At 47.2% G+C, this 18,486-nt stretch overlaps 2 protein-coding genes across 6 annotated transcripts in view; one reads left to right on the top strand and one right to left on the bottom strand.

Annotated features, from left to right (window-relative positions):
- The window catches only part of LOC144149810 (uncharacterized), a 218,989-nt gene that overhangs the window by 105,168 nt on the left and 95,335 nt on the right, over positions 1-18,486 (top strand). The window lies entirely within an intron of this gene.
- LOC144149764 (alpha-(1,3)-fucosyltransferase C-like) overlaps positions 9,354-18,486 on the bottom strand; it is a 46,492-nt gene continuing 37,359 nt past the window's right edge. Inside the window, exons 3-4 of one of the 4 annotated variants that reach the window (XM_077681425.1) lie at positions 13,475-13,518; positions 9,354-11,398 (exon numbers count right to left, since the gene is read on the bottom strand). In XM_077681425.1, the coding sequence (XP_077537551.1) occupies positions 10,351-11,385 (1,035 nt within the window). In that variant the 5' untranslated portion in view covers positions 11,386-11,398; positions 13,475-13,518 and the 3' untranslated portion in view covers positions 9,354-10,350. Of the gene's footprint in view, positions 11,399-13,340; positions 13,519-18,486 lie in introns of all 4 variants that reach the window. The other 3 variants (XM_077681416.1, XM_077681422.1, XM_077681419.1) reach the window with 3 other exon arrangements.

Genomic DNA, 18,486 nt, shown 5'->3' with positions numbered 1-18,486 from the left:
AAAACTGCGTCAAAAGTCCGTCAAAACGTTCGCTGAAAGTGCGCCCAATCGATCGTCAAACGTTCAAAGACCCAAATAGCAAACGAAGAACGAACACACGCTACGATTTTTCGCGCACTAAGTAAACACATCTACGAACGACCTAAATGTATATGCACGCGTGGTTTATGATATAGAGGTATACATACTATTGTTCTCCTTCTTCATGATCGAGGCGTGTATTGCTTATCTAGAACCGTTCCTTTTTCGCGATTTTCAAGTATAACCGTTTTGACACAATAGAATCCCGGTTTCACGCACGCGCTGTGTGCCCAGAGATCTTCTTTGAGCTTTTCGGTCGACCAACCGGTCTACGGGGAAATGCATTACAGGACGCCATCGGTCCCATTTAGAAAGCTTTCGCTTTAAAAACAAGTGGCTTTTGATAACTTGCGCAACCGATTCCGGCCACGCCAGACGTTGTTTCCACCAAACTAAAAAACCGCAAGCATAGAGAGATTTTCAAATTTCCTACTGCAAACGTCAGCTGTGTCGTCATTGGGCACGTACAAAAACGGAGAAATGGGTGTGCTAATTCCATGCTAGCATCCAGTGAAATCAAACGAAGAGGCACCACTACAATCACAAAATCATATCTATTGGCGGTGGCTTAATTGCCGTCGGCAGATAGCTTGTAATAGGGAGACGGCAAAAGAGTGACTGGTGAGTCGTCAGGTCCGTATTTTTTATCTGTTGTTCTCCCTACCCAGCTTAACTGTCTGAAGCCGGCATTATAAGAGACTTGATCGTTATTCTGACGTGGCAATCTCTGTAAAGAACCAAGCAAGTATTTTATCTCCATGGTTCCTTAAGACGCACGTTTCACATGTCTTTGAAAAGCAAAAGTAATATATCATGAAATTTTGCTTCGCATAAAACGGTAGCGCAAAGTGGCTTGCAGCAGGTGCGTGAAACAGGTGTGTAAATATGAAAAATCTTTCCAAATTACTACCGCTGGTGGCCCGCGGCTCATATCTGATCACAAACTGCTGGTGTAGCCTTATGGCCGTATTCTGAGTCAGTCCTCCATTCCATGTGTTTCCTGAATTCGGCTGAGTGGAAGATACCGCTATGATTTTATATGCGAAAGTCGCCTTCAAGGATTTCCTCGACTGGAGAAGGAAATTAGGATATCAGGGTTAGAGACCTTTAGGGCAAAGTATATAACCTACCCTCGCAATTTTGCGCTTGGCTTATACCGCCATGAAAATTTGCTGGTATCTCGAGTTTTCTTTCTCAAAAGGTATTTGTTTTGAATAAAGACGGAGAGAGAGGGTGGGGTGGGGTGGGGTGGGGGGGGGGGGGGGGGCGTTCTTGGGCTATGAGGTGCGGCTTATTGGAGGGCTGTGGGCCATTTATTACCTCATGGTGATGTCTAACGCCTGCCTGAAGCTCAAGCAGACGAGCGAGTTTGTTTTTCGTCTTCATTAGATGAACAGCCGCCGCGTTTTACTTCCGTTGTGATGCGCATCCCCCCATCACCGTTTTTCGCCTGTCCGCTGGCCTGTGGTAATTGAAACTTACTAGGTTTGCCAAAGGGACGATCACGTCGGCAAAGCCAATGAAGATCGCCCGCTCTCACCTGTTCAAAGGCGCCTTTTTGAATGCGCACTTCTGCCTTTAAAGTCCCTGTACACTTGCAACCCCATCTGGCGAGCATTGGCAGTCAACAAGTTTTGTGAAGGGCGCAAGCATCTCGGCAGGTGGAGACACCCTCCAAGCTAAGATGAGACCAGCCATATGGTCCCCAGCCAACTCGATGGGAGGAGGGTCAGCCAGGCATGCAGCCAGGTCAGCAAAGCAGTGCGTGGCACTCATTGCGCGTTTCGCGTCAGCGTGTTGTGACCGGTCATCCGACTCTACATGGCGAAACATGAACTGTAACCATGGGGCTTTAAGTACATCCGTCGAGACGGGCACGGTGGATGACCAGGCATAGTAAGGCAGCGACAGGGATGAGTTGAACTCGCGTTGGGCAAGATTTGGCTTCATCGTGTTGTACTGCAACACGTTTCCGGAGAATGAATTTCAAGACCACGCATAGAAAGAAATTCGCTGTCAGTGAGGCAACGTTGCGATAGTTAGCCAACAAATCATTATGCCAAAGTTTCAGTGCTCAATTAAGCTAATAGTGATATATTAATGATTTCACACTCAACTGCCTTGTGTATACTCCAATGCTTGGAGTAGCCAGCTCCTTTTTGGGTTGGAGCTAAACTCTCCAATAAATCATTACAGTCGACTCGCGATAATTCGAACTCGAAGGGACCCCACGATTTTGTTTGTATTATCAGAAGTTCTCATATTTATGACTCTTCGCAAGGTGACAGCACGCATTATGATGAGCAATTGATTTTAATCGCATTTTTAAAACCCTAACTGCGGGCAAGGTGACAGCACATAGTATGATTAGGCATTGATTTTAATCATATTTTTAAAACCCTAACTGCACAAAATAAACAGAAAGCTGAGGCGTAAGGTCCACAAGCCGAATGCCGTGCGCGGTAACCGCCGTGTCGTTTTTCATTTTCTTTCTTTTTTTTTTTTTTTTTTGCTGAATCGCGCCCCGCGTATTTGTTTTTGCGGCAGTGCCCCGTGTGGTCTTGATCGCTTCGACAAGTGTGGGCAGTCAATCATGTTTAGACGTTTTTTGAGGCCTGTTCGTTGTTTTGGTTTGTAATTCGCATCGTGAAAACGGTAAATAAGGCTAGAAAGTTGAGAAACGTCACGGTCAACCTCACTTGGGCTTCGTTTCAAACGTTCGTTTACTAGCAACGCCCTTTTCCTTGAAGGCTTGAGGCGCTTGCATTTTTCGACTGTTATGATTATATAAGCACGCAAATTTTCAAATAGTTGCGGGACAGCAGTAGATATTTTCCAATATGGACACGCGAAAAGTACGAATTAACCGAATGACGGAGTTTGAATTAATGAAAGGATAGTGGGCAAACCAAATATTTGAATTTTGTTTGAATTAACCGAAATTACGAATTATCAGAGTTTGAATTATCACGAGTCTAGTATCTCTCTCTCTCTCTCTCTCTCTCTCTCTCTCTCTCTCTCTCTCTCTCTCTCTCTCTCTCTCTCTCTCTCTCTCTCTCTCTCTCTCTCAACCAATGGTGTTTTCCCTGGTTGCTTTAAAACACAATGAACTCATTTTCCTCCACGAATGAACTCCCTGAACAAAACAATTGCGATATTGGGCCTTTCGTGAAGTTTCGATACCGCCACCTCGTTAATTAAGCGATTTCAGATGTACCCGCGTAAAGATCTGACGAAACGCCGTGTTATTTGACATTTAGCTTACAAAAATCACTACGAAGCTATTTGATATAGCGCACAAAATATAAGCGAATACTTGATGCGTATCTTAAAAATAAAGATCAGTTGACGCCAGCAAAATAAATGCATTTTTAGTTGAAATTAGCGTTAATATTACAAGATGATCCTGTAACGTTGATGTAAAGGTGTGTGTTGAACTGAATTTTTCGTGTTCATTCGTTTCTTTTCGCCGCTTTTAGTAACATATATGTGACAGTGCCGTGGTAGCATGGATAGTGATTACACAATAAGTGGCTACAGTTAGTCCGATGTCGAAGTAGTAAGCTTAGCGTCGAGATCATTATAGAAGACTCGTTGACGAACTTAGCCATGATGGAATTAACACTTTCGCATTCTTACCCAATGAAAAAATACTCAGGAATTCTCTGAAACTTTTTTTAGCTTTTGATTTTGTATTTTCTTGCCCCCTCCTTCATCGAGCCCCCTGTATTCCCTATTTCGTTTACCGTCCCTTGGTAGCCATTCTGTTGACAGGGGGTCCACCTGTGGTCCGTCATCTGCGTTACGTGACCTGCCCAACCCCACTTCTTTCGTTTAACTTGCACTACGATGTTTTCCGACCGAGTTTTTCCCCCAATTCACGACGCCATTTTCTTGTTCCTAAGTGTTACCCCTAGCATTTTCGTTTCTATGGCTGGTTAGGGGAACTTAGCTTTCAAGGGACTCAGTGGGACACCAAGTTTCTGCCCCATATCTCATTCCCAGAGGTGCACAGTAGGTTTATATCTGTCCCCTTATGTAGCTTACACTAGAGCCCCTAAATAAGCCCAGCCGTACTGATATTGCACTTATTTTCTTTCTCGGTATCTGGATGCATGTATGTATGCAAGTACATATGTATGCATGTATGTATGTATACATGAATTCATGCATACATGCATACATACACGCATACGTATATACATACATGCATACATACACGCATACGTATATACATACACGCATACATACATACGTACATACATACAAATATGCATGCATACATACATGCATACATACATACATACATACATACATACCTACATACATACATACATACATACATGCTCTCCAACCTGGTGCTTTCGGCGCTAATAAGGTACTTTTCACTTTCAAGTAGTTAACCCGAGTACTACTGGTGGGTTCAGAGTGTTGTAGTTCCACAAGGGGCAGGATCCTTAGGGCCTACCGCTCAGCCGAAGCTTTTCTCGCACCATTTTGACCAGATCGATATTCGTCAACTTCCGTAGGGCACAAACCTTATAGTCGCTTCCACAGCCGCGGTGAACGTTCACTAGCTCTGAACCTGCCGGTGGCAGGACTGTCGCCAAACTGTCTCGCCCCAAAAACAGGCCTTGCACCCCCAAAAGGGTGTTCACATATAAATTCCAGAGAAAGTGGAGACGAGCAAGCCCTTTTGATAACCTAATTGGTATGGCATCGGACGCGAATTAAAAAAGTCGCGCGTTCGGTTCCCCATGGAACCCGCTGCAGTGGCTCGGTGGCTAACGCGTTGTGCTGCTGATCCCGAGGACGCGGGTTCGATTCCCGGCCGTGGCGGCCGCTTTTCTGACGGAGGCGAAAAGCGAAAACGCCCGTGTGTTCGAGATTTGAGGATGATGATGTTTGAAGGTTAATGGCGCAAGGCCAGCTTGGGCAAAGCGCGCCAAGAAAGTGGTTTGAGTGTTCGAGATTTCGGCGCATGTTAAAGATCCCCAGGTTGTCAAAACTAATCCGGAGCCCTCCACTACGGCGCGCATCATCGCCTGCGCAGCGTCGGCGCGTTAAACCTTATAATCAATCAATAGAATAATTCCCCATGGAAGCACGTTTTTTCCACTTTTTTCCTGATCAAAAATATTCGTACATCAACTAAAAAATATAATACTCAAATGCACGCAGACATAAATGCATACATACATACATGCATACATGCATGCATACATACATACACGCATACATACATGTACGCATACATACACGTATACACGCATGCACATACATACATACATGCATACATACCTGCATGCGTGCAGGCATTCACACAGATACATACACGCATACATGCATGCGTGCATACATACACGCATACATGCATGCGTGCATACATACACGCATACATACATACGTGCATACATACATACGTACATACATACATGCATGCATGCATACATGCATACATACACGCATACATACATACATACATGCACACATACATGCATTCATACATACATACATGGATGCCTGCATGCATAATTACCCTTATCTCGTCATTCGAGGAGCAATTGGATTCTAGCCGCATACCAATCGCAATTTTCTTAGACATAAAAGCTGCCTACGACTCTGTCACACACACAGCCATTCTAACTGCTCTTGCAGTACATGGCTTTGGAGGAAGACTCTACGCCTGGATAGAGGATTACCTTGCTGGACGTCAGCTTTTCATGCGCACTTCGGATGGTGACACATCACGTTTCCCCGTCGAAAAAGACGTTCCACAAGGAGCCGTTTTAAGTCCACTGCTATTTAACTTGACCCTCATAGAGCTGAAACGGTGCCTACCGCGCGGAGTTAACATCACAATCTACGCAGACGACATTTGTATGTGGCACGCAGCACGCTCCCGACGCACCACTCAGCAACGTCTCCAGAAGGCCCTCTTCTCCATTTCAACCTACCTTGCGGCTCGTGGACTTCACCTATCGCAGGAGAAAAGCAATGGCGTTTACAAGGAAGCGCATGGATCGGTACCCAATTCTGCTGAGTGGACGAGCTCTCCCGTACGCCCTGACCCACAAGTATCTTGGCGTAATCATCGACCGTAATCTCTCCTGGTCGCCTGAGATAAAAAGACTGTGTGCCCGCATCTCTGCGACGTCTCAGGTTCTGAGATACCTTGCCGGTTCCCGGTGGGGCAGCAACTGCGGGTCGATGCTACAGCTTCACAAAGCTTACGTCGATGGCTTCATACGCTATAGCCTTCCCTTACTACACAATGCAGCGCCTACTAACAAAATGAAGCTAGAAGCGGCGCGACGGAACAGCCTGCGCATCTGTCTTGGACTACCCAGAGGTTCCTCGGGTGCCGGGACCGTCGCTGAAGCTCGTTGCTTGCCTCTGGACGCACTCATGTTACAGGAGTCACTCCGTGTCCATTACCGGCATTTACTTCAACCTACACCCCACTGTCTAAGCAGGATCACTGCGGCCCAGAGTTCTGGGTTTGGAGATGCTATTAGAGCTTTGTCCCTTCCCAAAACAACGCAACCACAGCGAGCAATGCCATCTCAGTTTCCGCCCTGGACATTAGCGTCTACTCGTATAGGTTTAGGCATCCCAGGGATAACATCTAAGAAGATAACGCCTCAGGCTGAACTGCCCCAAGTGGCGTTGGACTACATGCACAGGTTGCATTCCGCCAGGGTTCATCTTTTCACTGATGGGTCTTCGTTGCCGCAAAGTTCCTCCTCTGGACTATTCGTCCCGTCGACCGGTAAACTCTTCTCCTACCGTTTAGACAGACCAACGTCCTCGACATCAGCTGAACTACACTCCCTTAAAGAGGCAATCCGCTACATCCTACATTCAAGAGCCCAACGAATGGACCATATTCACTGACTCCAAACCTGCCCTTCAGTGCCTCCTTAAGAGGCACTTCACATATGAACTTGCCGTTCAAGATATTCTCTATTCTACACCACCTTGCAGTAGGCGCTGGGCACAATATTGTGTTTCAGTGGGTTCCTGGTCACTGTGGGATAACAGGAAACCAAAAAGCTGATGACGCTGCCTCTGCAGGCCACACCTGCCGAAATATACGAAGAACATTTTTTACCAAACACGACGCTTCCTCCATGACCACACGCCACGCCCTTTCAGAGAGAAACAGAATGTGGTCAGTTCCTACCCACCACCACAAGTTTCTCTACTCCCTTGACCCTAAGCTGTCGTCAAGACTTCCTCACCAGCTCCCCCGTCGTCTGGAGACAGTATTTCATCGGCTCCGTCTTAATGCAGCTTACACCAACAGCTACCGTTTCCGCATTGGACTATCTACCGCCTCCAGGTGCAACAACTGTGCATCGGAAGACACAATTGAGCATCTTTTACTCTACTGTCCTTCCTACAAGGACTCTAGATCAACTTTGCTACAGAACATTGCACGCGTAGGTTATGCGCAAGGACCAGTGTCCTTAAAAACCATTTTAGGGCCCTGGCCGTCTTCTTCTCAGCAACGCCTTGCCCTAAAATTTCTGTTTTCGTACCTCAGCGACACTGGCTTAATTCAAAGGCTTTAAATCTCTTCACTCTGAGACTTTCGCTCTTGCCCTTTTACCTAATTCCGTTGGTCCCTCTCTCAGCTTGCATCTCTTTTCTGCCCTCCTCTCTCTTGGGCCTTTCTTCCTTTTCCCCCTCCCCTAACAGAGTAGCATGAAGGCGATTTTGTACGCCGGCTAAACACTCTGTTCTCTAATAAAGAGCTTCTCTCTTTCTCTCTCTCTGCATGCATACTAACACGCATACATACATGCACGCATACATACATGATACATACATACATACGTACATACATACATGTCTGTATACATACTAACATGCAAGCACACATACACGCATACGTGAATACATACACGCATACATACATACATGTCCGCATACATGCATGCATACATACATACAAACATACACACATATACGCATACATACATACACGCATATATACATAAAACATACATACATGCATACATACACACGTACACGCATACATACATACATACACGGATACATACATGCATACATATATGCATACATACATACATACACACATACATACATACACGCATACGTACATACATGCGTGCATACATACACGCATACATACATGCATACATACATATATACATACACGCATACGTACACATACATACATGCACACATACATGCATAAATACATACATACATACCTACATACATGTGTACATGCATGCCTGCATACTATCGGGCACTTCTTGTTAAACTGACCGCCATAACCATGGACTTGTAGAAATCTGGCGCTAGGTTCAGCTAAACCTGTGTAAGGTCGCCTTCGGTGTCTTATCTCAAAAAGGAAGTTGCTTTCATTGAAGAGCGCATGACATAAAACAGAAAAATAAAACCTTTAGCTGCGAGTACAACAGAGCGTTTGTCTTTCTTCTTCGGTCTTCATTTTATGCGCAGTTTTTCCGCAAGTGCTGCATCCCCCTTGAAAGTAACCACATAAAATCGACATAAATATAGCCCTTGATGGTTCTTGTGTAATTTCCCTCATTTATATGTTCATTTTTCCTTTCTGAGCCGGTGTTGCAGAAATGACCGAGTATTGAGTGATTCTTCACTTGGTTAAACGCCGTTTCTGCAGGCAGAAATTACAGCAAATACTGGGGACAGTTGATGCCTGGGAACAGTTGATGACTGGGAAATAAGCTGATGCACTGCTTCATTTGGGAACATCGAAATGGCAACACATCTCTCTGAATTTGAGATTTGAGTTTGTAATGCACTGAGCCTGTATGAACATTCGTCAGGCATAACCTGAATTATTTTCGTCCGGATGTATGGTGACACATTTTTCCTCACTCCAATAATACCCGTGTCAAACGTGCCTATTTAAGTGCACTTACGCCGAGTGCACTCGGGCTTCCCAAGTGACACTTCGGCTGCGCGCTGCTAAACGACGAAATAAAGTACCCTTGGCCGCGATGTCAGTGACGATAGCCGGCGTAAATATTACGCAAAATTACTTGAAATTCCCTCTTTATCACGTGAGAAACATTGCAAAAATTTTGTTATGTTTGCATTGTTCAAAATCGCAATCCGTGCCTCGCACAAGTCCACAAAAAAAAAAAAAAAGGAGTCGGGACGGCGACTGAACACCAGCGCTGATACCTTTACTGTTATTCACTGCTCAGTGAATAACAGCAGCATTATCGTTTGGGGGAAATTATCTGAAAGCGTGGAATATAACAGAGAAGGCTGAAGCGCGAATACAATCACAGGGTCACACGAAACCACCTGCGGGAACCGCTGCCATGAAGAAAAACCCCACCAGGCGGCGCTGGCACGGTGTTGAGAGAGAGGTTATTTTCTTGTTTTTCGTCGCTGCTTCTCTTTTTGTAAAAGTAAATAAGCAATATATCTATAATTAACTTTTAACGTTACCTATTATAATCTAAACGCTCTCAGTTCTAGGTTATTTTTCCCGATTTTCGGACTTCTGCGCACGAGATTACTCACTCTGCGAGCTGGCCTCGGTAAAGTGTGTTTGGGGAACACACTAACTTAAAATGAGTTCCTTGTAAAGTGTCATTCGCGTTTGCCGTTTAGCTGCTCCCGAATGACATTTTATCCGAGTGCACTCTGTGGAAGTGCACTTAAATAGGCACACTTGACAGGGGTATAATAATCTCTCTCATGGATTGACAGTGCGTTAACAGCGACTTAAAGAGTGCCTGAGCGGTATAATAATCTGTGATGCTTGTTTCCAGGAAGGTATCGCTTTCGTTTAGTGTGCATAATTTTGTAGATTAAAAAGGCTTTTAAGGTTATATCGGCGTTCTCAATCTTGATTCACGATTGGTTGTTTTCTTGCTGGATTACTTCGTTTCTTGTTGTCGTGCTTGTTCTGCCACTTGATTCCGTGCTCGCTTACCTGCTCTCTTCGTTACTACTTGATTGGAGTCAAACTAACCTGAGGTCCGTTTTCGTGGGATGTGGCCTCGATGGTGAGTCCGTACTGATGCAGCGTTGCGCAAATCGACAACAAGAAATCCCTTCCATTTGTTTCATCTTGTGCGACCCGCGAGCAAGCGTTCAGGCTCATCCATTTTCCGCCCCAGAAATCCCGGGGCGATTTTTCTCGTTTAATGATTTTTATGGTCAGCGCATTTATAGTAGGTCGCTCTTCAGGTTCTCTACGACAGCGTGATTGTTTTGTTAGGTTAACAAATGTATTCACAAAAGCTGTTTGGCATTTCTATTCCACGTGCGGCAATGAGAGGTATCGTTCCACCACTGAAGGATATCAGGGTACACCGACGTTTCACGAAAGCTGGTGCTATGAAGCTTCGCGCAGAGTTTGCAAAAGGTGTAATACTCCCAGGGCTTCACGTCATACTTACCCTTCCACTGAAAGTAGCTTTTATACAATTCGAAGTCTTCTGAAACTACCTTCAGATAGTCAGCAAGATCCTTTGGCGTCTTGAATTTAAGGGCATCAATGTAAGAGCCGGGCGGCGCGAGGGCTTGGTAATCAGCCCCACCAAACGTCACCGGTATAATGTCAAAAAGGAGCGTAAAGTATAGCTTTTCCGTGACGTAGTCTTTGCACACAGTGTTCTCGAACGACAACAAAAAAAAGTATTCACTCGCGAATTGTCGGTGGCACGAGTTGCGCACACTGCGGGAGCACGAGTAGTTGCCACACTTTCCGTAGACGTCGACGTGTATGTGCCGCTGCAGCTCCTCGACAAAGTCTTCGCGCTTGCCGAACGTATCACAGTGGCTTACTGGCCATACCGCCATAGTCTTTTTGTGCATCCACCTCTCTTTTAGGCGGTCAAAGGAATAAGACGCCGGTCTCTTCCTCGCTGTCACAGCGGCGTATGCGTCCAAGACGTCAGAGTCGCGCCTGTATGTCATGGTCCAGTTGATGGCGGTCTTCATGGGGACCAAGGGTGACATTTCACAGCTGGTGGGTGGCTCCAGGGACCAGAGAACCCACTTCTGGCCCGGTGCTCTGCGAGCGGGAAGGTCGGAGGCGTTCAGGTCGCAAGCGTAGAAGACGACGGCGTCACTTATGGCCAGTGTCCGTCGGTCGTTCGCTATGTAGCAGCGATCGGCACAGCCCCAGAACGGCGCCCAGTAGCGGAGTTCCGCGGTGCCGCCCTTGCTCAGACCTGAAAACCACTCGCCGAATATGGTCGTCCAGAACAAAATCCGTGGTTTGTCAGGCCGTCCGAAGATATCCTTGCGCCCAAAGAACGGCATCCATCTACGGTTCCTGTCAAAACAGACGAAACAAATCATCCCGTATGCAAACGCCGTGACCGAAACTTTGGTCAGCAAGTCTGCGAGGCATGAGTTATAAGATAAAAATTTCAAGCAATGTTTTGCATTGATGACGTTAACTAGCATAAACCCTGCGCTTTGCGTGATTTCGTGGGGAATATAGGTGCACAGATCAGTTCGCATGCAGGTTTGTTTTCGGCCGCCTCCTTGCTCGGCGCCTGTTGCGAAACAAAAACGGCACGACAAACAAGGTGCCTGCCAACAACAAACCGTTGTCACTGAATGATCTGCTCCTGACCCAGTGCCGAACGTCTCTTCCGGATCATACATGCTTTCCGGCTGCAAAAGGTGAAAACACGTACAGTCTTTGTCAAAATTTTCTATGCCAAGCCGGAAGCGTGCAGGCCGCGAAAAATTCAATGTACAAGCAGAGTCCTTCAATGCCTTTCTGGTCATGAAACTTCGCCGTCACGCTATGGGAGAGCTTCGTTCGCTGCCGCGCCGCGCCGCTGGTGTTGATAGGAGGGCAGCCGGGGGCGTGGTCAGAGCGCGTTTGGCAGGGAACGGACCACGGAGTAAGCTAAAACAGACGCTCGCCGCCTTCTCAGCACAGCGCTCTCGCTTTACGTGTCGTGGGCCGCTCAAATGGACTTATCATTCTGTGAGTGGCGAAAAAATTGGTGCGAACGGGCATGCTGCTACTGGGTTCCTGCCTGCCGGTCTGGCTACAGAGCAGCGGCGGCCGCCCGATGCCCTCCGATCTGCGGTTGCGCCCCTCGCGGTATCCTTTGTCCCCGTACGAAACTTGGCCGGGAGTTTCATGACCAGAGAAGCATTGAAGGACTCTGGCACAAGCTTACGTCCCGAGCAAGGCTGAAACATTAACACCTTTCTTTCTTACTGTCATAAAATATTTTTGTCACATTTAAGGGTAAACCTTATTTTTTGAATTCTTTGTGGTCGAGAAGACTTAGGATTGGCCTAGAAAATTTTGACAAAGGGTGGACGTGCCTAAACAAGGCGCACGTGGTAGGTAACGAATAATATCACATGGAATTTCTACAGACCTTCTGAACAGTGCAATTTCTTTTTTACTTTTGTTCAAAAGCACTTCATTTCTGATAGTGGCAGATTTTTCTCACCTTCGATCTATCAGCTATTTCGTCCACCGGCTATGATGGTGTCGTGATTATTTGTCCTTTTAACATAGCTTATGTCGACTGATCGCAAGATGAGCGTTGTAACAGCACGATAACAATCCAGCCGGAAGTAACCCAGCAGGCCCATGAAGCACTCAGCCTCCAAACATTCGATGTATCACTTTGGGAAAGATTTCTACTAACAATTTTGCCAGTTATAATTTCAAGAGTCGGGATCCCCTAAGCATTGCAGGCAAGGTGCACCTATACATAGTACCCGCCGCAGTGGCTCAGTGGCTAAAACATTGTGCTGCTGAGCACGAGGACGCGGCTTCGTTTCCTGGCCGCGGCGGCCGCTTTTCTGATGGAGGCGGAAAGCAAAAACGCCCGTGTGAGCGAGATTTCGGCGCACGATAAAGATCCCCAAGTGGCCAAAATTAATCCGGAGCCCTCGTCTACGGCGCGCCTCATCGCCAGAGTTGCGTCGGCGCGTTAAACCCTGTAATCAATCAATCAACCATGCTAATAGTACTGATGAGCGCTAATCTCTAGCACCCGAAATAATGAAACAGTGATCGCACGCCGTGCCTCCGACATCACCGCAGCAAACGCTCAAAACCACAAACTCCGGTAAAAGCAGCAAAGCACCAGACAGGCCACTCTACTGTAGTATGTAGCATTATACTAGAGAAAAGCGTATTTTGGTTGACTGAAAACATTTGCGACGAGGGCTTGAAGTAAACTCCGCTCCGAACTCAAAGACTTCGCGTAAAACTCTTATTGACGAATACTTACAGAGATAATCCACCAGAGACACTCACGAACTCAGGGGCACGGAAATAGGAAAAAATGTAGTCGTGGGTTATTGGAAGGTAATGGTAGGCCAGCAGAGGAAAAAAAGCCAGTCCGATGAGCAGCACAATACCCACTTGATGTCTTGGGGCCACCCTCATGGGGGCTCTTCGGTGCGGTCCTGCGAAAAGGTGGTTGAAACATGTATCGACAGTACAGGCTGAAGGCGTTCGCAGTTAAATAAATGAGATATTCTCGATGATCTATTTTATGCGATAAATTAAGACCACCTGAAGATCTTTTACGTGCTCCGAAATCTCGACACAAGGGCATTATCGCTTTTTGCCTCAATCAGAAAGGCGGCCGCCGCGCCCGGGTTCGAGGTGCGTTCTTGGGCCCAGCAGTACAACGCATTATCCACTGCGCCACCTCGGCGGATGACAGCGTAACGGGACGAAAGTTGGCGTCAGAGGTGAGAATCAGCTTGCAGCACTGACGGTGAAGCCAATGTCCATGGATGCTTGCTGTTACGCATGAGATCTGGCTCTCGCCTCGTTTTGGGGTGGCAGTATTGTCACGAACCGAGGTTGAAAACCTAACCGGACTTCGCAGACCGCATTCGGGGATACCGCTGCGACAGCCAGAACCACGAGTCATTACCAAAAGTCTAGTAACCGCGCTAGGGCAGGTACCATAATACAACCAGAAGGGGGTGGTCCGCGGAGAAAAGTATGCGCCGTCAAAGGAGGTTGGCTTGCGAAAAGTGGCACCCCACTTCATTGCTTCCTAAAATTTTTGTTTCTCTATAGTACGCTGCAGACCACAATAAAAGGATGGCCGGAAGCGGAAATTGGTCTAGCGCCGTTTAACCCACGAAAAATCGCAGAGCAAGAAACCCATGGTGCATTCCGTAGGCACTTTTGGCGTCTTAAAGTGGCCTAAAGTGACACCGTGCATGTTTAATTGTGGGAAATGGTATTAACTTTTCGTTTTACTGCAAACGTTATGTGCACGGAGTAGGTCCCAATAAGAAAATTATAGGCACAGCTGGTATCTGAGCGCGAGAAACGAGTTGGAGAGCATTTTTTGCATAACCAAATACGGACGCGATTCAAGGAGGTTGTGCTCACGGTCACCTCCACGGCCGCGAACTACGGCGGTGAGATACTAGAGAGTTTTAGCAGTCCGTCCGTTCCGTTCGTTACGTTGTTACCGGGTTTACCGGGACCGGTCTGCACCTGCGCGCGCGGAAGGGTGAGGAGAAAGGGCGAGGAGGCGCGGACATGGCGAAGGCAGGCCGGCGGAGCTAATCCCCCTACCGTGACGAACGTCGAAGTGCCCAGACGGGTCCCGGTCAACACGCTAGCTACGTACGCGACGGAACGGACGGACTCTCTACTCTCTACTACTTGCGGCAGTGGTCGGCGGTACGTTGCGGCGTGTTGTTTACTGTGGCTGCACTTGATTCACGTTCACGCAAGGTTACAAGAAAAGCTTCCGGCACTTCTCACTACTCCGGACAGTGTAAGCTCCTTGAAAATGTGCGTTGTTAGCTAGCGTCGGGATAAAATATAGTCAATGTATGACCAAAAGTGTGAAGGATGCCGTTCACTTTTACGCTACTTGCTATTATGCCGAGGTACGCTGCAGTGCGGTTCACGCAAGTGAACGAGGCGAAGTGACCGTTTTGGCTGACCTGAGCACAAAGCTAATATTATTTACCGTACATGCTGCGTACGCTCATACGCCGAGAGCACGAGTTTGGATTCCACGTTTTCCAGCCGTGTCTCTGCAGAGTAAGCGCGCTTCGGCTTGGCCACAAAAATGAGCACGTGCAGAGTTAAAATGTACAGGTAACCAGGTGCGAAGTTAAGGAGGCCCGCCGTCATGTAATGGCGATGCGCTGTCTTTCGAATGCTGCTTGTGTGGAATACAGACTTTTGCTGCCGACAGTGCATGTGCGCATCGATCGCTACGAGCCGCTAAGCGCGCCGATGCAGGCGTGTCTTATATAGAGTCGTACATTTAGTGCGCAGAGAGCAGCCTTTTCAGCTAAATAATCAAATACCTTATTAGATTGGCTAAACTGCACAATTCAGCCGTAAAATAACATTTGGATAAATTCACTGCTGTGTACCATCGGTATGGAGTGTCAACAAACGCCGAACCTCACTCTCAATCCCGCCCCACCCAGCGAGCACTGGCAGCCTCGCCTGACCACTCTGCAGGCCCTGGAGACCTGGTGACGGGGGCCCGGAAAGCCAGCCGCATCCAGGGTATCCTGGACTAATATGTGCGCCGGATGCTCGCTGAATAAAGATTTGTCACTCACTCAGTGTCGCTTAAACGGACCAATTCGGGGACGTTGCAGAATTCAGATCGCGGTAGATCTTTTGGCTGTCCTACCCTTACAGTGTATTCGAAACGGCACGATTGGGATTTGTTTGGGTTTGGAGTAAAATGATCGATCGGTCGTGCCTGTACAGGGAACTTCTGGCGAGAAGCCCCGTGCTTATTGCGTCTATGTTGACAATAGAGAGTTTTAGCTAACCGTTTTCGACGGTCCGCTCCGGTATCGGCGGCACGCTCAGCGCAACCGGAGCCAATGCCGTTCGCGGCCGAGCGCGCCACGCATGTGCAATGGCGCTCCCGCTCGCTATCGGAGCGGAGCGGACCGTGAAAGACGGTCAGCTAAAACTCTCTATTTGTGGGCAAACAAGCTGTGCGAGCTGGGCGAACGCTAGGTCAGCTCGGCCGTAAGCATAGAGGAAGGGAATAGGCACATGTAAGCTCGACGCTTTACGCCTCGAGCTTACATGCGGCTTACCTACATTACCTCCATTTTTTCGTCATTGTGGCCGGGTTTCCATGGGTCAAAGGTTCTGTACTAAGTATTAACACCGTGAATGTGGTCCCTATTCTTGGAGTCAAACTAGACAGACCATAAAATGCGACCTTTGCGCAAAAGAGGGAGTTTGCCCAGAACAGCTTTCAAGGTGTTTCAGTTGTTGAAACAACAAATGTACCCACAATCCGGCGAAACTGAGTGGCTTATTATCACCCGCGTACTTATTTTAGCACAGTGGCTTTACCAGCCTTATGTAGCCGTATTGGAGACGCAGTTTTCGTTCACGGCAGAAGACTGCGTACCCATTGTACCTTCGGAGCTTTTCATCCTGCACGTGCCATCTGTATGAGCGAATGTGTTTGTGCAATTCCTTTTCTTGCCCATGTTTTTTACAGCGAGGCTATGTATGGCTAGGGTCCCGTGCATTTTAGTTCTGCGGCCTCAAGAAACGCCTTGTGGCAAGGACAACTTTATTCATGTGCCTGAAGCATGAGGGGTTCGTGTGTGAGTTTGTTTGTTTGTTTGTTTGTTTGTTTGCCTGCCTGCCTGCCTGCCTGCCTGCCTGCAGGCAGCTTGCTTGCTTGCTTGTTTGGGTGCTGTCTTTGCTGCCGAAGGGGACGACCGCCGGTGCAGAAACTTTGCTCTGGCGGCCGAGCACGCGACCGAGAACCGGAAAGGCGCGCCGCTGTCCATTTTGAATTTCACTTCTCTTCTCTCGTCGTAATGAGGAGGCAGCGTATAGTCCGGACTCCCGGACGCCGGGACGTCGAAATTTACAAGTGTGCGGGACGCGTAAACAGCCTTTGCTTAAAGGTGCCGTTCCCCTATTCTCTACCACCTTAAGGGATACGTCTATCCGCCACGGTTCCAGACCATCTACCGAGACTGAATGACGCACAGGAACGGCAAATCGTAGCATGAATTCCGTTACGAGTTCGAACTTTTGTTCACAATTCTGTGCCACCTCAGCTTCTCTGGTAATCCGTTCACAGAGTATAATGGCTCATGATTTTTCCCCTTTTTTCTCTTTTACGGTCCATTGTACACCGCCCCGTGAACTGAAACAGGTGTCGTACAAACGTTCCTAAAGTTATATAAATGTTAGTGCACTCTCTTTTTGTTGGCTTGTGTTCGCCCCCCTCCCCCGTATTGCTGATAGTAGTAGCAAACGAAGACAACCTTTCATGCTAAGTGCCATCTGCACCTGTTTTCCATACCTGGCTCTTTCGTGCACTCCTTCCTTTTTATTTTTCACTTCATCCTCGTGTACATTGGTGCATAGGCATACGTGCACTTTCACTTACAACTGGGTCTTTTTCGCCGACTGGGTGCGTCATCTCGTCCCACTCACCTGATGTACAGATAAGCCCAATTCTCTACCGCACACCTTGGCAAGCTGTGAGATGCATGCATTTGAATAGTCATTCTTCCGTGTACTTTTTTCCCTCTCCTTTGACGCCGGACGTACAAGTTCCTCCCCCGAGATGACTACCCGGATGTATGGATAAACATCCTTACAATGCACTTTAATCTCCGACAAGCAGTGTACCGCCGGCATTGTATAGTGTACTCTAATGAAGGCGAGTTCATTTGCCGCACCGTAAGTAATAAACTTTGTTGTTATCGTTTTTCACGTTCGCGTATGTCCGATGCATCATCAGGTCTCGGTTTTCGGATTGAAACAGTTTAGCAGTATTGCTATTCACAACATTTTTATTTTTTTAGAACAACGTGTTTTATACCGTTCGGTACCGCTTTTGTAAAACGGAATTTTGTGCAGTTATTGCTGTAACATTAATTTTGGTCCAGTTGTTTGTTCCCGCGTACTATTGCCCTTCACGTAGACACGCAGTTCAATTTCGATAAGTTTACTATGCGAATATCCCTTCCAATTCTAGCCCCCTAATTCTGTAAAATAAATTTTAGTCTACCCTTATATACGCATGAAAAATGTTTTGACAAACCGTAACCCTGAAACATGATACAAATACGCCAAAGATTTGCGGTAAAGTACAGACTTATAGATATTTCGTAGCTCTAATGTTGAAACGGAACCACCTTACTGCCACCTTTTTTTCTGCATTAAATATGGTAAAGTAAGCATGCAATTCTTCACTTTCAAAGGTTGCGGTAACTTACGAGTGCATTACCTTATGCACCTGTAAAAGACTAGAGGAAATTCCTTACTTTATAACTTGTACAGCGGCTGCCCGAAGCCAAATGCCGTCTGAGCCTTAAGAATCGCTGAATGATTTAGCCGACTTGAAACGGAGCTGCTGACAGATGCATTTAAATATCCAT

The sequence above is a fragment of the Haemaphysalis longicornis genome, unplaced genomic scaffold (genome assembly GCF_048455015.1).
Source record: "Haemaphysalis longicornis isolate Haplotype H1 unplaced genomic scaffold, Haemaphysalis longicornis Haplotype H1 scaffold_1, whole genome shotgun sequence".
NCBI lineage: Eukaryota > Metazoa > Arthropoda > Arachnida > Ixodida > Ixodidae > Haemaphysalis > Haemaphysalis longicornis.
The sequence above is the reverse complement of the archived record's forward strand: the minus strand, read 5'-3'. Positions and strand labels throughout refer to the sequence as shown.